Source organism: Coturnix japonica, chromosome 3 (assembly GCF_054131305.1).
Source record: "Coturnix japonica strain WE chromosome 3, WE-NBRP24, whole genome shotgun sequence".
Lineage (NCBI taxonomy): Eukaryota > Metazoa > Chordata > Aves > Galliformes > Phasianidae > Coturnix > Coturnix japonica.
Window position 1 is genome coordinate 21,204,900 of NC_140665.1, and position 23,377 is coordinate 21,228,276.

Below are 23,377 nucleotides of genomic sequence, written 5' to 3' on the forward strand. Positions count from 1 at the left end.
TCATGACGGTAACATGTTCCCAAATGTAGGCATCTGGGTTTCATCATAACTTGAATTTATGTCAATATCTGTTCTATTTTCTGCGTTTCAATTACATGAGAGCATCTTCTTGCATTGGCTTTGCTGGTGATGTTTCTGAAATAGCATTCTGGTCCTCTTAGGTATAACACTGTTGTAGAGAAGGAAGTGCTTTTGCTCTGAGTAGATTTCATTAGTGAGTGACATTTCCAGATTTCCCCATTTCAGCAGTTCATTGGATCTTGTACTCACTAACCATATCTTAGGCTACATCTTAGGTTCTTTCAAGTTTTCTTAATAACACAACAAAAATAAGTAGTTGAAATTGTTCCACGTCTTCCATGTGTTACCTCTGTGTAGCTATTGTCTTTTTGTTTGTTTGTTTGATTTTTTCAGCATCCCTTCTCATAATGATTTAGAAACTAGATTGACTTAACTAAGATTTTTAGTTTGATTTTTAGTGACTTCAAACAGTAAATCCTAATGGTAGATGTCAACCTGACAGCAAGCAGATCTCTATTTTCTACAGTATGAGCCCTGAAAAAATGAAACTGTCAAAGCTGGAGTTGAATTTTCAGGCCTTCTGCCTTGTCCACAGGTACAAGCTCTACAAGTTGAGTCTGGTGTTTGCTGTCCTGTACTGTAAGTGAAGCTATTGAGGCTATTATCCATTTGCAAAATGAAATATTGTTTGAGAACTTTCTGAATGGGAACGCATTTAGGACTGAGGAGCAGTCTTAGAAATTAGTGGTAGGCAGGGAAAAGGGAAGGCAGAGCGCTTTCACCTTTTGAGTAAGCAATATTATGGTGCTACCTGCATTTACAGGGAGGCAGACACCATCCCACTGGTAAAATAGCAAGTTTCCATTCAGCTTCTGCCTGACATAATCTGTTTGGATGAGTATCACCCAAGATAAATTGTGCTGCTTCAGCCTTACCCTGTTACTGTTTTAAGCATGCGTGCACATTTCAGCCTGCAGTAGAAATGCTTTAGAAATGGAAGTCTATTGGCATTTGTGTGGAATAAACCTAGGCCCCAACTCTGAGTCATAATGATGTTTTCTTGCTCAGGCTCTGAACAGAGTATGTTTCATAGAACTAAGTATGTTGATGAGGCTAATGGTCAGTTCTGTTGTCCTCAATACAGAACTGATTTTTAATTTCCATTTCCTTTCTGGAAGAAAAATTCCATACGTAGAATGAAAGTTCTTGTTGCTAGGAAGACAGTTTGAATCTTAAACCAATTAGTAAACTTCCAAATCCTTTGAGAATATGGAGTAGAACAACACTCATATATTTTGACAGTGATGTGCTTCATGTTGCACATAAAACTGTGTTTCTTGATAGTGTTTTTTCTGAACTTGAAATTGTTTATAGAAATAAAATATTAAATACTGCTTATGAAGACCCATGTACATGGCCATAACTTTCACAGCAATATTAATACTGTTAAGTTGTGAAATTCTGTTTCGGTCTTCTGGTGGGAATGGCATTTTTGCATGCGTATCTGCTTAGTAGCCTTTCTCAAGTAGTCCTGTTGTGCATTCCATTGGTTTTGATTTGTTAGAGTCTGATGAATTAGTTTACAACTTCATGTGATGGTTTTTTAACTGGCTTTGTGAACAAACAAGAATATTTTGCAAAAGCTTGTTCTAGTGCATTGTATTACACACTCATGCGTTCCATTCTGAACACAAATGAGCTGCTTTGTGTTGCTCATGTTTTCCCAGAGAAATATTTCTGTTGTCTCAAGTGCTACTCCACTCTTTTAGGAGGTATTCAGTCTCCGACTTCCATCATTGGACCTTTTTGTAGCCTTTCACTTCAAGACTAATTTTGAACATGGTGAGACGTCCTCTGAGACAACAGATGAGCAAAACAGCCCCAATCATTGAGCCAGGTTTTTATGTAAGGAAGGATGTAGTGAATGTTTCCAAAATAGTTAAACATCGTACTGAAGACAGTGAGCATTTCCCTGCATTGCATCAACCTACTGGTACTGGAGTGTGTGTAGCACAGTGAACAGGTTGGATAGTGGGGATATGCTGCTTAGTGAAGTAAAACAGTGCAAACTTACATCGTTCGAAAAACTGTAAATACTGCTCAACAAAACTGTGTGGTCACTTTGGATTCCTTCTGTTTGTCTTCTTCCCTTCTAGCCCCTAGGTCAGTCTTGCAACATCACTTATTTAGTTGGTAAAACCAAAAATGCAAGACCTCTTAAAGCTCTATCTTCTTTCTGCTACTCATAGATAACTTTTTCTGCTAATGTTAATTCCTATGGCTTATGCTGTACCTTTTCACCTTATCAAATCATTTATCTTGAGTAACGTGCTCTAAGAATGTTTTCTTACTTCCCAACAGTTGTTTCGAGAAGTACGAATAATGAAGATACTGAATCATCCCAATATTGGTAGGAGTCCTGCATTTCTGCAAACTTCTTTTTATTATGCTGTTTACACTCTGGGCTTTATTTTGAATGTACTTTCACAGTTATGCTTTTGTTCCTTAAACTTCTGAGATAACAGGACAGTAAGTATTGAGTAAATATATTAGTGTCTCACTTTATTGATCCTGCTTGAAACAAGATTATTGACGTGAGGAGATAAAATGTTTAGTCATGAAAAGCATCAACACTGAGCACTCTGGTCAGCCAAGGACCCAAATTTCCCTCTTTACACTGAAATGATATGAGTTTCTTAGGTGAAATGAGCAAAACTCCATTGTTTCAGTCTAGGAAAGACTCCTGCCACCTGATATTTCCAGAAAATTAGACTTGCCAAGTATGTAATTTTCCCTTTCTGCTTTAGTTCTTTCACCTACCCCACAGCTTCAGGGCCCTACTTTGTGATGACAATTCTTCTGGCTGAGGAGGGCTGGACAGTCTTGTTCCAGAGACACTTAATGTTCCTGAATCGGCCAGAGGGCTTGTTGCATACAAGGTATGGACAAGGCATACAAGTTACTACATGCTAGGCACTCCCTTTTCATCCCTTGAATCGTTTGTTGCTTTTCCAACATTCTTAGCTTCTGCTGGTTTTTGTTGGGTTATCTTTATTTTTGGGGGGGGGAGGGGAAGGGGAGGGCTGTGGTGGTGGTGTGTTTGTTTTAAATGAGTGCTGGCTATTGGTATCTGAGGGAAGTCTGTCAGATGTAACAGTTCTGATAGCTATGCAACTTATAGTTGGTCAGTATACCAGTTTTCTAACTGAGAACAGTTTACTGATGAAACAGGGAAGGTTTGTATGGTCTTACAGAAATCTGTCAAATTCAACACTAATTCTAGCATGAACCTATTTGTATAGTATGCATAAACTTCTGAAGAAATTATGAATTAATGTGCTTTATTATCAACCCTGAAATTAATTTTGCTTCCCCTCCCCCCCACCCTCAAAAGAGTGCTAACCTGAAGGATATACGATTTCCTTACAGCATAATGTTCTCATTGGCAGTGAATTATACTCACTTCATGAATAAGGGTTTATTGGGTTTTTTTTTCTGTTTGTATTGTGCTTTTGTTCCCCACTGCAATCTCTTATTCATTTTTCTTGCAGTAAAATTATTTGAAGTCATTGAAACTGAAAAGACATTGTATTTGGTAATGGAATATGCCAGCGGGGGTAAGTGAAAATTCTGCTTTAAGGATGAACTGAAATGCATTGCATGCCTAGGAGAACAACTTACGGATTTTATGCTTAATGGGTTATTCCAGCCCACTCTTCAGAACCATCCTAGTAGACATCCCAGGTCATACTCTTTCTTGCTTGCATAATGCTCTGTAAAGTAACCTATTAGATTTGTGCTTGAGGGTAGATACTGATATATGGTTTACTGCTGAAAACCTGATGCCAATTCAGGGTGAAAACTTGACTCAGTATCTGCTATATTTAAGCAAACACCAGTCTTCAAGTGAGTGCTAAAACACTTGGAGAGGCAAGTCCAGGGGATGTGAATAAAGAATAAGAAGTGGGACCAGCAGGATCATAAAAGAGCAAAATGGATACTGCGTGCATTTATGGGAAGCTGCTTATTGACTGAATGGAATTGTTTGAATGTGGGAAGGGAACCCAGCACGAGGCTGGTGACCAGTTAGGACGGTCTGGAAAGAATTATAGCAACTTTTATCATGGAGGACAACTAGGAAGAAAGAGAAGCAAGTAGTGCATACACTCCTGAGTGAAGTGGCTAGGATTAAGCAGTATATTTTATATGCAATATAATTTTTTTTAACATAACAAGTCATTTTATTCTGTTTTACAAGTTGCATTGAAGAACTGAGAAAGTCTTAGTACAAAGGATTACAATGTTTGTATTTGTTGACTGTTAAATGTCTAAAGAAGAAAATGAATGCAAGTAGTAAAATGCAATTTTTCATGTCTGCTTTGATTTCTCTCTGCTCTGAAAAGAGGAAGGTCTGTTTTCAAGCATTGCCCTGTTGTGCTTTACAGCCAGCTTTAAAGTACAACTGTGGTCAGTAGGTCTGATGTTTCCTTCTACTTGTGTTTAGGAGAAGTGTTTGACTACTTAGTTGCACATGGAAGAATGAAAGAGAAAGAAGCTCGTGCAAAATTCAGGCAGGTATGAAGTTAACATTCAGTCCTTCGATTCTATGTATGGTATTTTCAGATAGATTTGAGTGTGTGCACACATTGTTTGCTTTTTTGTTCCAAAAAAGAAAAAATTAATTGTTGCCCTGATGTTTATTAAAGCTGGAGTGGAACAAAACACTATAGAAGAAATATCTGTTTCCTACATACTACCTAAAAATAGCAATAGGCTGCATTCTAATGTTTTTAGTGGGTGTTCCTAAGGACCACGTTTTTTATTGTGACTCACTTGAGGTTTTCATCCTTTTCTGAGTACTTTAAAGTTTAACAGATACTCTATCCAGAGTTGTTGATATTGTTGCTTATCTCTTGCTATATCTTGTCACATCGTTTTCTACAGAGGATATTATGTAGAAGGGTTTCATATCATATTTACAAACCTTTTCATCCTAACTTTTTCTTGTACTATTTTTTGTGAAAAGCTTTAATAGATTGATGAGCAAAATTTGGAATTAAAGTGTATGCTTAACACATAAAGAAACTACTGTAAACTTATTCAGGCATTTTGTTATGAAAATGAAAAAGATGCATGTGAAAATGTGTAACGGGCTGTTCTGTTGGTGATGAAATGTGCAGGAGGGCTACTGGTATTTCAGAGGATAAAATCTGAAGTGGAACATTCAGCTGCTGATGCTTCAAAAAAGAATTATTTCTCTTTATACCTATTGTGCAGTCAGTATTTAAAACAGATGCTCCTCTTCATCTGTTGTCTGCAGGAGAATGTATTAAATCTTTTAATAAGAAAACAAGTTGTTCTTAGGGATTTTAGAATTTTAGTGTTGGATATTAAGTGAAACTTAGATGAATATTTTCTAAAAGGAAAGCCTTATGTATTAACTTTCTTGTTTTGCTGTATCATGTCAGGAGCTAAAATTACTAAATAATATCAGAAATTAATATCGAATTTGCGCTAAAATATTTCTCTGACTGTCTTGGTGTTTCAGATTGTATCTGCAGTGCAGTACTGCCATCAGAAATGCATAGTTCATCGTGATCTCAAGGTAAACTATTATGCGTTCTTCATTGTAATGATTGACAGGGTAGACTTAATTTCATTGTATATATTTGTCCTTGCTGTAGTCTCTGAACAGATGAATGTGGGAACTATCTCTGTGTTTTATTCTTGATTTTTCTGAAGCACAGGAACAGAGTGGCTTGCTTGTTGGAACTGGGGTGAGACTGTGTGCTACTTTCATCTCAGTTTTGGCTCTGAGAGAAAGATGCGTTCTCTGAAGAATTATACCTGCTGACATACAGATATCTACGTACTGAAGCTGCAGAAGTTCGATGACAACAGTCAATGCCACTTAATTAAATTAATTTTTCAGTTAAAAAATGTATTTATTACAGGATATAGAAAACATTCACTTCTTACTGATTCATTAATGAAAAATTTAAGGTTTCTAATCCATCTGAATTTTTGGTTTAAACTACAATTCAGGCAAAAAAAATACATTGAAGATAAACATAAAATTACTCCAATTTCCTCTTATTTTTATTAAATGCTTTCTAGTGCTTTTTTTCCCTGTATACAAATACCAGGCCCCTATTAAAGAATTCTGCAATTGCATGCACAACCAAAGCCTTTAGTCTGTGCCAGGTTTAGATGTCATAGGACTTGAACACAAGATCTTCACCTATTTAAAAGTTGGCTTGTGTTCTTGCTTTTATGTCTGTGTTTGCAAGGTAAACACTGGTGTGGGTTCTTTATTGCTAATATATCTAAATACTTGTAAAAAGATGAATTTGAGTAATTGCAGCAGCATGCCTTCATCCTCATTGTTACAAGCCTGCTCCCTAATAATGGTTTATGTGCCACCTCCGGGCACGTACCAGAAAATCCATCTTTTTTTGCTGAGTCCTTCTTTCCCAGAACTGTTTTCATTGGATGCCAAAGGTGCTACTGCATGGCCAGTGCTCTTAATTCATAACGGACAGAAAAAGCTGATCTTACAAAATCTCAATTTAAGAATAATTTAATTATTTTTCTTCTTATATGGTGGTGGTTTGGCACTTCTGATGTTCTGTCAAGCTCCCTGGAGTAGCTTGCTCCTACCACTGTTTAGGGCGTTCTAGAAGGCTGGACCTACAGGCCTGCTGACTGGACTGAACAGCTCATTTCATTAGTCCCCTCTTAACAACATGAGTCTGAGGGTGGGAGAGGAGAGCTGCCCATCTCCTTACCCTTACCTAACACTTGCTTGATCTGCGCAGCTATGTGATGACTCTTGCTGGATTTATTTAGCATCCTGCACCTTGCTCTTTCTCATAGAGCCATTTGCAGCCTCTACCCTTAATTCCCTTCTTAGCTGCTTAGCACAGTGAAACTGGTGAAAGGTCTGAAGCACAGGGCTTACTGATGGCTGATGGAACTTGGATTGTTCTGTCTGAAGAAGAGGAGGCTCAGGAGTAATGTTATTGCTCTCTACTACTGCCTGAAAGGAGGTTGTGGTGAGGTGGGATCAGCCTCTTCTTCTGGGTAACAGTGACAGGACAAGTGGTAGTGGCCCTAAGTTATGCCAAGGGGAGGTTCAGGTTGGATTTTAGAAAAAAATTAGATGGAGTGGCAAGGCACTGGTTCAAGCTGCCCAGTGAGGTGGTGGAGTCCCCATTCCTGGAGGTGTTCAAGAAATATGTGGATGTGGTACTGAGGGATGTGGTTCATGAACATGGGTTGACAGCTGAACATAATGATCTTAGGGATCTTTTTCCAACCTTAATGGCTTTTTGATTCTTTGCATAGCTCGGAGGACTATGGAAAACTGCTCTGTGGCATTTGCATGGTATCCCTTTTAACATCTGTCATAAGTGCTCTGATGCTGGTCTTTTTCCTTGTTTCAAGACAGGCAGACAGGCTCCAAAATCATGCGTTAGTTTGCTTTTCTCTCTGCTCTGTCTCTTATATAGAGTTATGCTAGATTCATTTGAAATGTTCAGCATGAAGTGTGATGGAGAACCAGTCAGCCTAGCCAATGGAAAATGCATAACCTAGAGTAAAAAGGACGAAATGTATGGTCATAAGGAAGTGTTCTCACTTCCTCTCTCCTTTCCAAACGTTGTGTGTCATCTCCCCAGCTCCACACAAAGAGTTTTAAGTGAGACAGAGGAAGTAGAGACAGCTTTTAAAATTGTCTGTGTTCACATCTGCTTCTATTGGTTTTCTTCAAGTTACGGGTATGGCTGACCAATTTACTTTGTTAGCACCTTAGAAGAGAGGTATAGTACCACAGTGAAGATTTGATGAGCTTTTTAATTTTTTTAAGAGGATAAAGGATAAAGTCTGTGATATATGTTACCTCAGACTCAAGTAGGAAGAAGCATGAAAGGTGAAAGTGTGTCTAGTCCATTCTGGCAAAAGAGAGGGAGTATAAGGCCCATTGTTACTTAAACTCTTCTCCCATTCATTTGCTTCTGTGAAACTAAACCTCTTGAGTACAAAAGGTTATAACTGAATCCAGCTTTCTGCTCACAATATGAAGCACAGCTCTTATCATACCCTTTCAGTGACTGTTAATGCTTTTCAGTCTGAATATCTAGCCAAAAAGAGTATAGTCTTGTTATTTGGCATATTAAAACTGTATGTGTGTGGAGGGGGGTGGGAAGAGAGGAGGAGAAGAGAATAGGTGGGCTGTTGTTGGTGGTTTTGTTTGAGTAAGAAACCTGGAAGTGCAGAATCTTTGAGTAGCCACGTACTGTTCAACTAGGAGGACTATTGTAATCACTGAGCAGCTGCGCTGACGGTAATGTTTTCACCACAAGGAAAATGAAGTCTTTGTGCAGTAATGTAGAAGGCTGTCGAATCTGGAAAATATCTCAGGCTGTGTCTGCAGGCACATCAGCTGGAAGCAGCTGAGATTACGGGTCATGAATCGGGAAAATAAAATATTTTCCAGGAAAGGTAGTTAGTGAAAATGGGCTATATTTTATTTCTGATAAAGGCAAAATTCTGTCTCCTAGTTATTGGGTGAATATACTGATGGCCTTCTTTCCTAGTCATTGAGTTAGATGAAATTATTAAAAATACAACAAACAATGAGGGGGGAGAACACGTATTTACCACTGTTAGCAAAGTAAACAAGTTCAGAGATGCTAAGCCAGGAGATCTGTGCTGGTCGTTTTTCTCATTGTTTCCTTCTCTGAATGAAAGGAAAGATAATCTGTTTGAAAGGGGACTCAAATGAGCACAGTATCTGATGAGAGAATTCAGTGTTAGCGATAAAGCTGACATTTGGCAATTAGGAGAATGCTGCACTTTGGCTCATGTCTGATCTGCTGAAAAAGAGATTCCTGCACTTCTTAGTTTCTGGGCAGTTGTGCTGTTGATGTCTCCATCAGGAGCCTGGCCACAGATGAGTAAACTGTGTGGTTCTCCTGCAGACACTGCATAGCACCCATGCGCTTGAGGAAATTCACCTTGTTCTTCTCCTGCTGTTTTGAGAAGTCCGGGTGCTTCAATATGACACTTATCAGTTCCATTTTCCTGGGTAAATGTAGTCCATTTTCAACCTTAGTTATGTATGATGGAGGATTAGTTCCTTTCTTAATGCAAGAAAGATACAGAAGGTGAAGCAATTTTGCATTTGTTAAATGATATGCTGCGATATATTGATCTTATACATAGCTTGTCTTTCTCCTCTTTTATTTTTCTCTTAGGCAGAAAACCTTCTACTTGATTCAGATATGAACATTAAAATTGCAGACTTTGGGTTTAGTAATGAATTTACAGTTGGTAATAAACTGGACACATTTTGTGGAAGCCCACCTTATGCTGCTCCTGAACTTTTCCAAGGGAAGAAATACGATGGTCCTGAAGTGGATGTGTGGAGTCTTGGAGTGATATTGTACACACTAGTAAGCGGATCATTGCCATTTGATGGTCAGAATCTAAAGGTAGGCTTATAATATGAAATAAGGCTTTTCTTCTTTTAAGTTTTCTGTGTCATTTGTAGATTCATCTTTTAAAAATTTATTTTAAAGGAACTGAGGGAGCGAGTACTGAGGGGGAAGTATCGTATTCCGTTCTATATGTCCACAGACTGTGAAAACCTACTTAAGAAGCTACTAGTACTGAATCCAATCAAACGAGGCAGCTTGGAAGTAAGTAATTTAACCTTTTTCATTCAAATAAATAAATAAATAAATTACAAGTGTTATCCCAGCTGAGGGAGCTGGGCTTGCTCAGCCTGGAGAAGTCTGTGGGGTGACATCATTGCAGCCTTCCAGTACCTAAAGGGAGCTTACAGACAGGAGGGGGGTCAACTATTTACAAGGGTAGATAATGGCAGAACAAGGGGTAATGGTATTAAGTTGAAGGAGGGAAGATTTAGGCTAGATATCGGGGAAGCTCTTTACCAGGAAAGTAGTGAGGTGCTGGCACAGCTGCCCAGAGAGGTTGTGGATGCCCTGTCCCTGGAGGTGTTCAAGGCCAGGTTGGATGGAGCCCTGGGCAACCTGGTCAAGTATTAGATATGGAGGTTGGCAGCCCTGCCTGTGGTGGGGGATTTGGAGCCTTGATCCTTGAGGTCCCTTCTGACCCAAGCCATTCTATGGTTTAGATCAAGGATGAAATATAGTCACTGCTTAAGGCTTCTTTTAACTTTCATGATAGTTATATCCTACTTTAGGGGACCAGAAATCTTACTGAAAATGAATAAACAACTCATTCCCCCCCACTCCCCAAAACAAAACCATAGGAAGCATCCCAGAAACAACATAGCCTGAGTACATGTTAGTGAATTGCAACTAACTGAAGACTATAATCTAAGAACATTTCAAAGTGCAAAGTGCTCCCACTTGTTTGGATCAGATAATAAATTCAGAACATGGAGAAAGCTGGACAAGATCATAAATATCTTCAACTTCGAGGAATTCTTTGGGGAAAAAAAGAAGGAATAACAGCAGCAAGCAGTACCATAAGCATAAGTAACACCTGCTTACCATAGTTGAAAGTAGAACAGAAGATAAATACATGCTTTGAAAATAGTATTTGCATGAGTTAATCGCCAGTGACCTTTGCTTTATCTTTCTGTGCATAGCTGTGCAGCAGTGGATAGAGTTCCAGAGATGAAATCCCATTTAAGCAGCTTTATATTTGTGTTGGTGTGACTTCTGCCTCCTGGCATGGATGCTACCTGTGCAAGGAAGCGTGCATTTGCTGAGCTGTGTCTGCTTCTTTCAAACTGTTACTGTTTTGTGACTTAATATGAGTAGTTTTAACTTGAGTATAATCTGCACAGAAGAGAATAGTGAGTGATGACTTCTGTTTGGGTATTCATTAATTGTGTTGGATCCATCCTCATCTAGAGGACATAGTGATAAGAGCTTAACCACCACGAGATATTGAGAGATTACTCCTCTCTCCTCACAGTGTCACGATTCAGATTTAGGAAGTACGTTTTCATTTTATAGTACTTTTCTCTGTATTTTCAGCAATTGCAGTTTCTCTTCAGATGTAATTTTACTCTCATTTTAATATCATGGCATTTTCTAGTTCTTTTAAAATTCCTTTTTGTCCTTGGAGAGTGATGTTGCATAGCAGCTTCACAGGGAGCAGCATAGTAAGCAGGCTGCATGGAAGTAAATGTTACATGGGACAGGGGTGTTTTGAGTCAGTACTAAAACAGTGATGATGTGGGGAGTAGTCAGTACACTAATGCAAGTGGGAGAGGCAGTACAAACTTTAAATGTGCGGACCTAAAATTACACTTGGAGTATATATTTAGTAGTTGGTCTGGAAATAAACAGCCATTGCATTTGTGCAAGCACTTCTAAAAATACATAACTAGAATTAGAAGTACTTACTTAGGAGGAGCTTTTAAAAGGCAGAAAGATAATGTTGTCTTGGGGAAAAGTGTTTTTTCTTTGTGCTTTGTCTTAAAATTACTTGGTCAGCCCCAGCCATAGATGCACTCATGGTTCCCGTGCATACTTTTCCCGGAGCATCCAATAGTGTGCTGGCCAGGGACTTAGCAACAGAGCTGAGGCTGATACAGTATCAGCGCTGCATATGCTACCTTTACCACTCTTCCTCTGGTAAGAATCAGGTAAACTTCTACTCAGATAGTGTGTATTGGTTGCAGACTCATTGGCAACAGAGAGGAAACACTTGAGAAGCAAGAGAATGTTTCTCTAGAACTATAAATCTTCCAGGAAGAGATGGAGAAGGGAAGCAGTTTTGGAAGATGTGTGGAACTCTGTCAGGTTTTCAAGAAATCCGTCACCTCACCACCGTTCTCAAGTTCTTTGCAAGTCAAAGCTGAAATACCCACAGCGCAGATCTATGTTTACAAGCAGTAATAAAGCACATAGTTTTGAGACAAAACAGACCTTCGGCCAGGCAGGATTTTTATTATATAGCCTTGAAATTCAATAGAAACTTTAATAATATTTATTTGGTTGAAATGCAGTTTGGGTTGGTGATAATCAGATCTTTAAATACCCTGACCTAGGCTGCTGTTCTGTAATCAGCTGACTTTCAGAGATATAATGTTGATCCTAGAATAACATCGTTTGTGTCATTTCAGAATGTTTATAAGAACTTGTTTTAAGAGTGATACAGTAGCTGAGACTGTCTGTGAGATCCTCTGTTTAGTAAAATATTTAATTAGCAGTATTATAATGATAACAACAACAAAAAAAAAAACAACCCACAAATGCAGATGCTGTACACTATGCCTTCAAGAGTAAATCATATTATTATATTATTACAAGGCTGTAAATAAATAACCAGAATCTATCAGTAAGTAAGCTCAAGGTTTGTGTGCCATAAATGCAATATAGCAATGTGGTGACAATTCTTCCCCCCACCCAGCCACCCACAAAAGAAAAAAAAAGTCAGTTATGTGATAGAACTTTGAATAAATCTTTAAGTCTTACTGTCAGCAAATTGTTAACAGGTTCCACTACGAAGTTTTATATTGCACTTGTAAGGATACAGCTATTTGTGTCTTTAATTTGGCAGCAACACTGCATGCAAAGAATTTGGTTATATCAGTGGAAAACTGAGTCTTTTGCTCTATGTTAGAGATAACTTAATTTGATGTTTGCAAGGCATATTTGGAGCCTGTGGGAAACTAGACTTTATTGGCACTTGTTTCACTCTTCTGTCAATCTAGTAAGCAATATTAGTATTGTCCCCAAAAGAGGCATGTGTGCCTCAAGCTGTAGGAGGAAAATTGGATTTAGCTGTTTTATAAAAAGACGATGAGTATGTCCTTAAGCAGAAATTGCAGTGATGGTTTAGGCGTTCCAGCTGATCAATGCTGCAGGCATACAAGGGGTCCAAGCCACAGCAGAAGGAAATTAGTTTCAAAGAATGCAGGAGAAGTTTGTAAAGTTAATGTCTGTGTGGCATGGACAGAGTTAAGAGGCATTTTCCCCTCCAGCTGAACTGTTGCTTCTTTAGTTCTGTTGCAGTGGGAAGATCCATAGGAAGAAAGTGATAGTTTGGATCAAGGCTTTGGATGATTCTGGGAAGTATAGACATGCTTATGTGTTATTCCTTAGTTTCTTGCTTTGCTATTATTTGAAGGAGTTATTTATTTTGATATAATCTTCTTTGTAGTAGTGTCCAGGAACCATAACTAAGATTAGGGCGTGTGTGTCAATCCTTCAGCCCAACAGGATGAAGAGACTGATGGAAGTGAAGAGTACAAAATGAAAGATTTGAGTTTGTTCCAACTGCATTCTTTTTGTCCCAGTAGTATTTCTGATGCTTCAGCTGGTTGCTTATATTGAAGAGGGTAAATAAACAGCAGGGGGGATGAAGTAATGAGAAAAAAAGAATGTGGAAGAAAAAAGGAGATACTATAAGATGTGAGTTGGGAAAAGGTGGGGGAGAGAGAGCAACCTTCCAATCATTTTGAATTGCATATTGTTCTGTTTCTCAAATCAGCTGGCACAGATTTAATCAAGTACTGTAAATTTAAATTTCTTTTCTTAGCAAATTATGAAGGATCGGTGGATGAATGTTGGCCACGAAGAGGAAGAACTGAAGCCATATACCGAGCCTGAACCAGACTTTAATGACACCAAGAGAATAGGTAAGGCTTCTAGAAGAATGCCATGTATTACATACACAGGCAGTTCTCTCTTGTAAGTCAAACTAAACTCTTTAACAGAATTTAAGATACTTATACGCGTAGAATGTTTTCTTATTTAAATGAGAAATTTCATTACAATGCTTTCCTTGTAACTGCTACTGCAACAGAATTGACATGAATCTGCATGCACAGGAAAGGACAAATCAGATTACAGAATTCAAAAGGTAAAAGGAAAGGGACTTTGTTACACTAGTAACATTTTCTTTATCAGCTGTGGTCAGAGAATGGTGCTGTGTTGGCACTGTAGCAGTTGTAGCTTCTATTTGCCAGTGTTGAATTTGTTGAATTACACTCAGTGTTAGAGTTTTCAAGATGAAAAGAATGGTGAAAACAAGGAATTACAATCTTTCCCATTTTGCACAGCAGTGAAACTCAGTGATATGAATTCTAGTTACCTTTTGCATCGTGAAATTGCTTAATTCTGCTAATGTATCTCTCTCTCTTTATTTCTAGACATTATGGTCACGATGGGTTTTTCAAGAGAAGAAATCCATGAGTCTTTAGTAAACCAAAAGTACGATGAAGTCATGGCTACTTATTTGCTTCTAGGTAGAAAACCACCTGAGGTAAGTGATACCTAATTTACATATGTTATCTAGGCCTTCAGGTCTGGTTGATTTGAATATTCTGATGTTCAATATTTTATGAAAAATATAAATTAACATATCAAAATAGTAATTTAGAATTGGTAAGTTCAGTAATGTGTTTCCCGTTCTTTTTATATCTTCTTGGATATCTTGTTAGTTCCCACGTGAAGAAATAGACTAAGTGTATATCTTCCTATTTACTCATATATAGTGTTCTTCCTGTCATGCGATAGGTGTTCACAGTTAAAATCTGAACTAGTTAAGAATTTGACTAAATGGATTGTTTTTTCTAAGCTGTGACATCCTTGATTTCTCGGAACCGTACTCATCCTTTCTGACTTGTGTTGTTGTTTTATATTATATTGTATAATCATTTCATCACAGCCATTAGTAAGTCTGTGATAGGAAGTGTTTTGGCTGCTTTGAAACTAGTTGTATCTGAAGGATAGTGCCTTTCATTGGAACTCTTCACTTTCTTTATGCCATAATTGACACAGAAATGTTGAATTCTGTTTATACTTTGCAAAATTGTTTTTCTTGTAGTTTGAAGGAGGCGACTCCCTGTCCAGCAGCAACTTGGGTCAAAGGTCTCGTCCTAGCAGTGACCTCAACAACAGCTCTGTTCAGTCTCCTGCTCACTTGAAGGTCCAACGGAGTATATCTACCAATCAGAAGCAACGGCGGTTCAGTGATCATGGTGGGGATGACATTCCAACAAGTAAAGTAACATACACAATTTAAGTCTGAATGTGCAGTGTTTTGTGAACCTGGCCGGTCCACCACTCTGTGCATTTGTTGTGTATCTCGTCTTGCTCCGCTGTGATGCTTTTATCTGTATGAACTTTTCTATGGTAAATCCAGGTCAATGTGAGTTAGATTTAATTTTTTTTGTCTCGCTACTTGGTTGACTCACTAAATAAGAGCTTGAGGATGTTTCCTGTTTAGGAAGTAGAAGCAAAATATTGATCTGAATAAACTTGAACATGCAGACCATTCCATTTAGCTTTGCATTTGGAGTTAGGACCAAATTGCTTTTCCTAGAGGCAACAGCAGTTTTACCAAGTGTTCAGGAAACATCTTCAGGTGCAACTAGTTGCATCAAAATTAAATGTGTATGTAAAATATTGAATGAAAGGTTTCTTCCTTATAAAGAACTCCCAAATGACTCAAATAATTTTAAGTTGTTTTGCCCTTCTCTCTAATATACGTTGTTCTTTCCAGTTTCCTTTTTTCCAATGTTGTTCTCCCTGTGCGTGGCATTTAAAAAAAAAAACACAAAAAGTCATCAATTTTGTGAAACATCGTTAACTGATGTGACTATTTAATGAGAGCATAAAATCCTGTTGATTAAGGATTTGGCCCAAAGCTCTTTAACAGTTCTTTCTCCCATAATGATTTTTATTTTCCAAGTATAAGTGTGCTTTTAAAGAAAATAGCCTTAGCATTTTTGAGGGAAAAATACCTTTCATACTGGATTCAGGAAAATATATGCGTCAAAAAGATGCATCAAAAAGAGAAGTCAAAAATGTGACATTTCCTGTAGCTTTTTAAATAATAATACTGCAGAAATTGCACTGGTTCAAATGTGAATTATACTGGTCCTATTTCATATCTGTACGTGAATCTTGAAACTAATTCTCAATTGCACGTTGTTAATACAGAGGACATATATAAGAAGGACTTAGACGGTCAAAGCTCAGTTTAATACTTTGATGTGTGTGCTGAGTTTGTAGTTGTAGTTCTTCAGAAAGTCCAAATGTAATCCCCATGAGTCAGGAAAAAAGAACCAAACAAAAACCAGAAAGAGCCAACCCTGTTTTGACCAAGAGATTATTTTTAGGTATTGCTAATAATGTTTTTCTTTGACAGTTGGTCCATCAATTCCGCCTACTGTGTCATACACAAAAAGGGCTCAGGCAAACAGTGTGGAAAGTGAACAGAAAGAAGACTGGGACAAAGATGTGTCACGCAAACTTAGCAGCACAACAGTGGGGTCCAAAGGAGAGATGGCTGCAAGTCCACTTGTGGGTCCAGAAAGAAAGAAATCTACTACAGTTCCCAGTGTGAGTGTGTGTGTGCTTTTGGTTTGTTAATTTTTCTCTAAACATTATTATAGGCAGAATGGTTACTAAACAAGCTACTGATCCTTTTTCTGACATACTCTTCTGGCAAACAGAAATAGACTACAATGAATGTTGTTTAAAATAAACCTTTCCCTTCCCTCCCTAACTACGTTTTCTAACACTGATGTAGTAGTAAGCGTGCGAATATCTGCACTTGGGCAAACCAAAGATGTGTCAAGGCAAATAATGAACACTTAAGGAAAGAATGTAGGATCAGAGCTAATACAGAGTGCTCTGTCCTTGGTTTTTAATGCTTTCCCTGGTTTCTGATGCTTGTGTTATCAACAAGAAAGTCAAAGGTCTTCCTGAATCAGAGAATTCATCTGAATGTTATTTTGTAATATCCCTCATGAACTGTCTCTCTATCTATTTCTCTGCCTGTTTCTCTTTCTGAAGCTGCTCTATTTTTGGCTTGAGAAATGGGATGAGGTGAAGGGGAATAACCCGTTTGTTCCCTTGTGCGTACTTGTTGATATCATAGAACATCCCAAGTTGGAAGGCACCCATAAAGATCACTCGAGTCCAACCATTGGCTCCACACAGCACCATCCAAAATCCAAACCTTATGTCCTTCTTACACTGTAGCATATTTACCATCTTCAGTCATATTAGTCAAACTTGTAAGAGTTTAATTTCAAAAATATTTATTGTAGTTTTTAATCTTCCTTGCAAAATTGTTTATAAACAGTTTATTCAGGAGTTTCTGCAGTTAGATACTAAAGCTGAAGAGCTGTAGATGAGGAAAGCTTAAATAGACAGTAGATCTTGCAGAGCTGAGTTTAGTGTGTTTGAAATGGAGCAAGTTTTTATTATACAGTTCTGTTATTGGCAGGAGGAGAGGATGAGAATGTTTGTAGGTATTTAATTAAATGTGTTGGAACTAAAATTAGTAACAGAAAGAGATAAGGTCCCATCACTGTTCATTGCTACAAGACACTTCTGCCACATGTTACTATAAATTCTCATGGTCAAATTCTTCTTTGTTCTGCATCCTAATCTCAGGTCTGACTGACAAAGATGGACAGTATTTTCATTTTTCTCTTCAAAACCCTTTTGACAAGGGAGGCAGCAAGCTTGAAAGTCAGAGCCCTAGTTAGCAACTTAATCTGTGCAGGGAAGCCTTTAAGCCAGCCAGATGTATGTGTTCTTGGGGAGCTTCCAGTTCTCTGTTTCAGCTCTTGATCCCAGAGTCAAATAATTCAGCAATGCATTATATAGAAATTGAGTTGTAAAATTTAGTAAAGCAAATATCAGCAAAATTAAGTTTCTCTATGCTTTCTCTTAGTGAATTTGAATGGTACAGTCAGGAGATGGAGAATGAAGTATTGGGAGGGGATAAAAGTAGCCAGCAATGTATCTGATTTGGGTTAGCATACTAACTTGGTACATTCAAGGCACTGGGAGTGGTGGAAATTCTGTTTTGATATCCCAGGCTTGCTTTCTGTACAACATAAAACACAGTAGAAGATAAGGCTGAAATTAAAGGAAATACTTTAATTTTTCTCCTAGAATAATGTATTTTCTGGAAGTGGAATGACAAGAAGGAACACTTATGTTTGTGAACGTTCTTCAGATCGCTATTCTGCAATACAGAACGGGAAGGACAACAGGTATGCTTTTCTGTGCGTTAATTTGGGTACACAGACTGGAGGCATAGGGGTGTGTTACGCTATAATCAGTGTAATTATGAAGCATGGTATGAAAAGTAAAGTTTTACTGTGTGTTTTTATCTTCTCGTCCAATGCAGCGTCAATGTTTGTGATGAAATACTAAGTTGTAGATCTGCCTTTGCCTCTTCTTCTGGATAACCTTTCAATTCCCTTCATAATTGCTCAAATATTGAAGAATTTAGACGTGTTAGTGCTTTTTGATATCCCTGTTTGGCCCAAGTAATATTCTGGTGGTGTTTGTAACCAATTTATATCTGTATGCAGATATATATATATATATACACACACCCTGTTTAGATATAGAGCTAAAATCTGTATTCATATATGTCCTAATCTCACAAGTGTTAATTTTCGTTTCAATAGATGTAATTTCAATGGCATTTTAATGAGAAATGACTATTCTGAAGTTTTTCATGGTGTATTTCATTGTAAATGATTTCTGTAGTACTGAAGAAGGGCCAGCTCTTGATTCCTCTTCTTTATGAGTGCAAAGTGTGCTCAGTTCTTCATGAAAAATGAAGTAGAACATTGCAGTTCAGTTTGTGTTTGGTGTAGCTGAACATCTCATGCCATTAGTCAGATTCTGGAATCTTTACTTAGCTGCAGATACTATTTCACTTTGGGACTGCTGTTGCTCATACTTCATTAATGTAATTTTGCTTATACTTGTGGAGGCAAAGCTGTAGTTTAGCCTAAGCATTGCTTCTACTACCGTGCCTTCCTTGCTACTCACTTGAAGCAGAAATAAAAAGTACAGGTGGAAGGAACTGTGTCAGTCTCGCATTGGCTTGAGGGAGAGCTGATGCAGAAGGCAGATATTTTGCTTGAAGCAGAGTCTTTTGTTCTCCATAGAAAGCTGATGATGTGCTGCTCTATGAGGCTTGGGAGGAGCCTTCCTATGCCTGAGGGACTCTGCAGCCACAGGGCTATGTTGCATTCTTACTTTGGTCATAAGAAGGTGTTTAAATCCTGCCCACATCTCCTGAGTATACTTTTTTAGCTTCCTATGTTTTATTTCACTTTCAGTACTTACTTAAAGGTGGGCTGTGGGGTTTTGGTTACCATGAGTTTGGTCTGTAGGGATTTTATCTATTGGGAAACATCCGGCATGGCAGCTCCAGGTGCTGATCACCAGAAGATCTTCCAAATTTCAGTGCTGTCATTGTCCGAAGTGTTTTATGGCACATTGACATTCTTTATGGTATCAGAGATGATTTTCAGAAACAAGTACAGTCTTGTGTTGCTTGATAAGTAGCTGCGCAATAAGGTGCAAGCAGTTCCTCATGTGCATAGGCAGATCTCTGAGGTGTTGCCACAATAGAAGTTAAAGTCATAGAACTACAGGCATGAGACCAGATAGTTTTGTAGGCAGCCTCATCACTCTGTCTCCTATTTAAACAGCACTTACTACATCCTAAAAGAAAACACAACTTACTGTATTCCATATTGCAGGGTTTCACACTTAACTGTTCTTTTTCCTTTTCATTTCTGTGTCCCTCCTGCCTTGCTGCTGTGACAAAAGCCTCACAGAAATGTCTGCAAGTAGCACATCTTCTGCAGGCTCTGCAGTAGCTTCTGCTGTGTCAACACGGCCTCGACATCAGAAGTCTATGTCTGCTTCTGGTCACCCTATAAAAGTCACACTGCCAACCATCAAAGATGGCACTGAAGGTTACCGACCAAGGTAATAGATTGCTTGTTATTTCTTTAATGCTTTAGAAATGATGTTCTTCAGTTCGTTATGTACTTTGATATGTTTGTGCTCCATTTTAAACTGTCACGTTATGTTCTGTTCCGAAACAGTAGCTCACACAAGTAATTTGGGTGCTTAGAGGTGACTTAAAAACTGATTTTGTTCGTGATGCCTTTGCATAAAGTTAAAGAAGTTCCTTGACTGCCTCCTTCTGGAAGCTTCTGGAAAACTGCTAGGTCTAAATGTAACTAATTTAGACAGGGCCATACAACACAGGCCACCATGAGTTCAACTGAAATACTGGAGTGTTTTGGAGATTACTGAGCTTATTCCTGTCTGAAAGCACCATAAGGTTCCCACTATTAATTGCCCAAGTAACTTTATACATTTGTGACATCTGGCTATTTGAGAAATATTTAAGCTCTTGGAGTACTTCGATGTTGAAGGTTCTGGTTAATGGGTTTTTTTCAGGCTGGGAAACACTTTCGAATCTCACTAAGACTTTTATCTCTCTCCTTTGACCTATTATCTACATATGTTTTTATTTTAAACTGCTCTTAATGCCTGAGATAGTTGATTCTACACTGCAAATCTCCTAATTTGTTTGCGAGTGTAAATCATTGAAACTCAAATCAATAGCAGATTCAAGTTTGTTTTTAAAAAGAAAAGAAAACTTGAGTGGAGATTTTTCCTATCGTTGAGAAATGGTTGTCATGTAGGAGGGTTTTTAGCACACTCTTGCTCTTTATTTATGCTTCTGTTTTCCCAGCAGTGCAACTCAAAGAGTGCCTGCTGCTTCCCCGTCTGCTCATAGTATTAGCACTACCACTCCAGACCGAACCCGCTTTCCTCGGGGGAGTTCAAGTCGAAGCACTTTCCATGGTGAGCAGCTAAGGGAGCGGCGTAATGCCACTTACAATGGACCACCTGCCTCACCATCACACGAAACCGGTGCTTTTGCACATGCTAGAAGAGGGACATCAACTGGTATAATAAGCAAGATAACTTCCAAGTTTGTTCGCAGGTTAGTACCTCAATTTCTAAGAAAAGTGCCCAGTCTATAAGTAGGGCCGTAATTGCAAAGTCATTGAGAATTTCCAGTTCAACAGCCTGCAATGTATGTAAATTGAGTTAGAATGCTGTTTTGTGTGTTCCTTTCAGAAACTGCCTTGTTTTACTTGCGTATGCAGTAATGTTCCTGTTTGACCAGCTATTCTCCTGTTCCTTCATTGTGAAAGAGCAAGAGAATGCTTCTCAGTTTTCTTGTTTGTGCTTTATAGCAGAAAGATAAAGGTGCTACTTCTAAGTTAAAATCAAATGAGCTTAAACTATGGCTTAAATGAGTCGTTATTAATGATTTCAGTGTTGTGCAGCCTCTCATGTCATGCTGTTATGGTGTAATAAAAAGCCTTCGAAATTAAGTTCAGGATTCTGAAAGAAGAGAAAGGACACGTGCAGTGGAGTTTCCTGGAACTGCATTCGCCCCTGTGGTGATGCTAACATCAATATGGCTGTGAGGAATGGAGCTGGGGAAGATGCTCAATTACTCCAGTCTCATGTGGCTGTTTACACAGCGGTCACAATAGCTTTCTCAAAAGGAGACTTTCCAGTTTTCCTCTGTTTAACAGGCATTTACCTACTTAGCCTGTTTAGGGATGTGTTCTTATTGCGCTACTGTCAGTATCATGGTAGAATTACACTTTGGAAACTAATCGTTTTCTTGTTTCAGAAACCTGAAGCTGAAAAATCCCCCATTATTGCTGTCTCCAGCACTTGAGGAGTTGGGGGAGAGAGGCTTCTCTCTTTGTGAGAGTTACAGTAAAGTTACTCAACTGTGTTAGTGTAGAATTCCAAATGGAAAGAAGGGTATTTTCTGATAAGTAACTGATCAATTTCTTGAGCGCAGGCTGGTTTTGTTGTAGCTCAGGGTTTTCTTATGAGGAATAGTACCTTGAATTTCCTCATTTTAAAGAGAGAGATGGAAGCTTTATTTTTGTTATGTTAAGCTACAATAATATTGTCATAAAACACATGGTTAGAATTAACATATTATAAACAGTGTTGTCTTTTGAAACAAACCTTCTTCCATAGCACTTTTAATATAATTTACTATTGTTTATACTGTGAAAAATGAAGATGAAAAATACATTTGCTTGTAGTGAAGACCTTTGTTTTTATATTTTGGGCTGTTTGAGACTTACGATGGCTGGGATTACATAGATGGGTTTGTTTTTCTCCAGTTCTTTCAGTTGGCATCATGTAAGTTGCATGCCTTCAACTTCTGTGCTGTTGAGGAAATATTGGTTTAAAGCATACTTTGATCAGAAGGTATCACAAAAGATTTTATCTTTTTTTTTTTTATCTCTTGGCAAATGTAAATGTCCATTTCGGTAAGTATATTAAATAAATGTATAACGAGAATGTTTTATGTGTAGGATATCAAAGTATTTTCTATCGGTGATTTATAACAAACCTCTGATAGTGGTTCCTAAAGTGTTTGTTTTGAAGGTATTACAATTAGTTAATTAAGATTGTGTCCTTTAAATGTTTGCACTGCAGCACTGTAATAAACAAGGTGGCTCATATGGCCTGTGAATGTATTTGCCAGCTGCTTCAGACTACAAAATATCTCCTTAATGAAGTTCAATTCTAATTCAACAAGGTGGGGAAAAGAAACAGTTAACTTCCAGCTCACCAGTGACCTTACTGAAGTCAGTGTAACAGCTGACGTGCTTAAAGTTGAGCAGATGTTGAAGGAGCCTTTCTGAGCTGGGCCCCAAACATGTGACCGTGCAGATTCTTAGGTATATCTTGTCCTTATTGCCGTGAGTCCACTAAGGGTGGGCGCGCACTGAAGTGCTGTCAGCACCGCAAGGCCTGGCCCATAGGGGTGCTCCCACCTCAACTGACCGCTGCTGTTCCGTGCTTGCTGGAGTTACGTGTGGCATCTGCTCTGTCTGCAGTAGGCTGAGAACAACGTGTTCATTTTACCATGAGGTTTAAAAAAAAAAGAGTAAAAATTACACCTCAGAGCTGAAAGAAGGGAAGGTATCATAAAGGGAAATAAACATCACAGATGTGAAGAAATACTTTTAAACAGTACTAGATTGACATTATTACACTGAATTTTTTTATACTTCAGTAGCTATTTAACATTGTACTAGATGCAGGTTATTCTTAACTTTTATTTTTCACCTTTATCATTGAATCTCAACCTTAACTTTGTTTTGAGGGATCCAAGTGAAGGCGAAGCCAGTGGCAGAACTGACACCTCAAGGTGAGGAGCCACTATTAATACTTCGCTCCTAGGTCTTCTGCATCACGGTTTAAGTGATTTCTTAAAGACTTTAAATCAGGGTGTAAAATAGAATAGTGCTTAAGTAATGTTGTGGATTTGGGGGGTGGGGGGGGGGGAGGAGGTTATGGTGAGGTCCTTTGCCAATCATTCTTGCTTATTTTTTTTTTCTTTTGCAAAATACTTATATAAACCTCTATTCCTTTGAATAATTATGTCCCAATAGGAGTAAACCAGTCATTTAGACATCTAAAATCATGCTTTGGCTTCTCAGTATTTCACA

General features: G+C 38.2%; 1 protein-coding gene across 13 annotated transcripts in view; it reads left to right on the top strand.

The window, feature by feature from the left end:
- MARK1 (microtubule affinity regulating kinase 1) overlaps positions 1–23,377 on the top strand; it is a 49,548-nt gene that overhangs the window by 22,392 nt on the left and 3,779 nt on the right. For 2 of the 13 annotated variants that reach the window (XR_014943855.1, XM_015857204.3), the window contains exons 4-17: positions 2,383–2,431; positions 3,573–3,638; positions 4,526–4,596; positions 5,570–5,626; positions 9,279–9,515; positions 9,603–9,722; positions 13,567–13,666; positions 14,180–14,292; positions 14,857–15,031; positions 16,183–16,376; positions 17,946–18,046; positions 19,629–19,790; positions 20,569–20,823; positions 23,032–23,076. Coding sequence is in view for 10 of the 13 variants with exons in the window: in XM_015857204.3 (XP_015712690.1) it covers positions 2,383–2,431; positions 3,573–3,638; positions 4,526–4,596; positions 5,570–5,626; positions 9,279–9,515; positions 9,603–9,722; positions 13,567–13,666; positions 14,180–14,292; positions 14,857–15,031; positions 16,183–16,376; positions 17,946–18,046; positions 19,629–19,790; positions 20,569–20,823; positions 23,032–23,076 (1,745 nt within the window). In the remaining 3 variants the exon portion in view is untranslated. Of the gene's footprint in view, positions 1–2,382; positions 2,432–2,828; positions 2,961–3,572; positions 3,639–4,525; positions 4,597–5,569; positions 5,627–9,278; positions 9,516–9,602; positions 9,723–13,566; positions 13,667–14,179; positions 14,293–14,856; positions 15,032–16,182; positions 16,377–17,945; positions 18,047–19,628; positions 19,791–20,568; positions 20,824–23,031; positions 23,077–23,377 lie in introns of those variants that run through there. The other 11 variants (XR_014943856.1, XM_085541171.1, XR_014943857.1 and 8 more) reach the window with 9 other exon arrangements.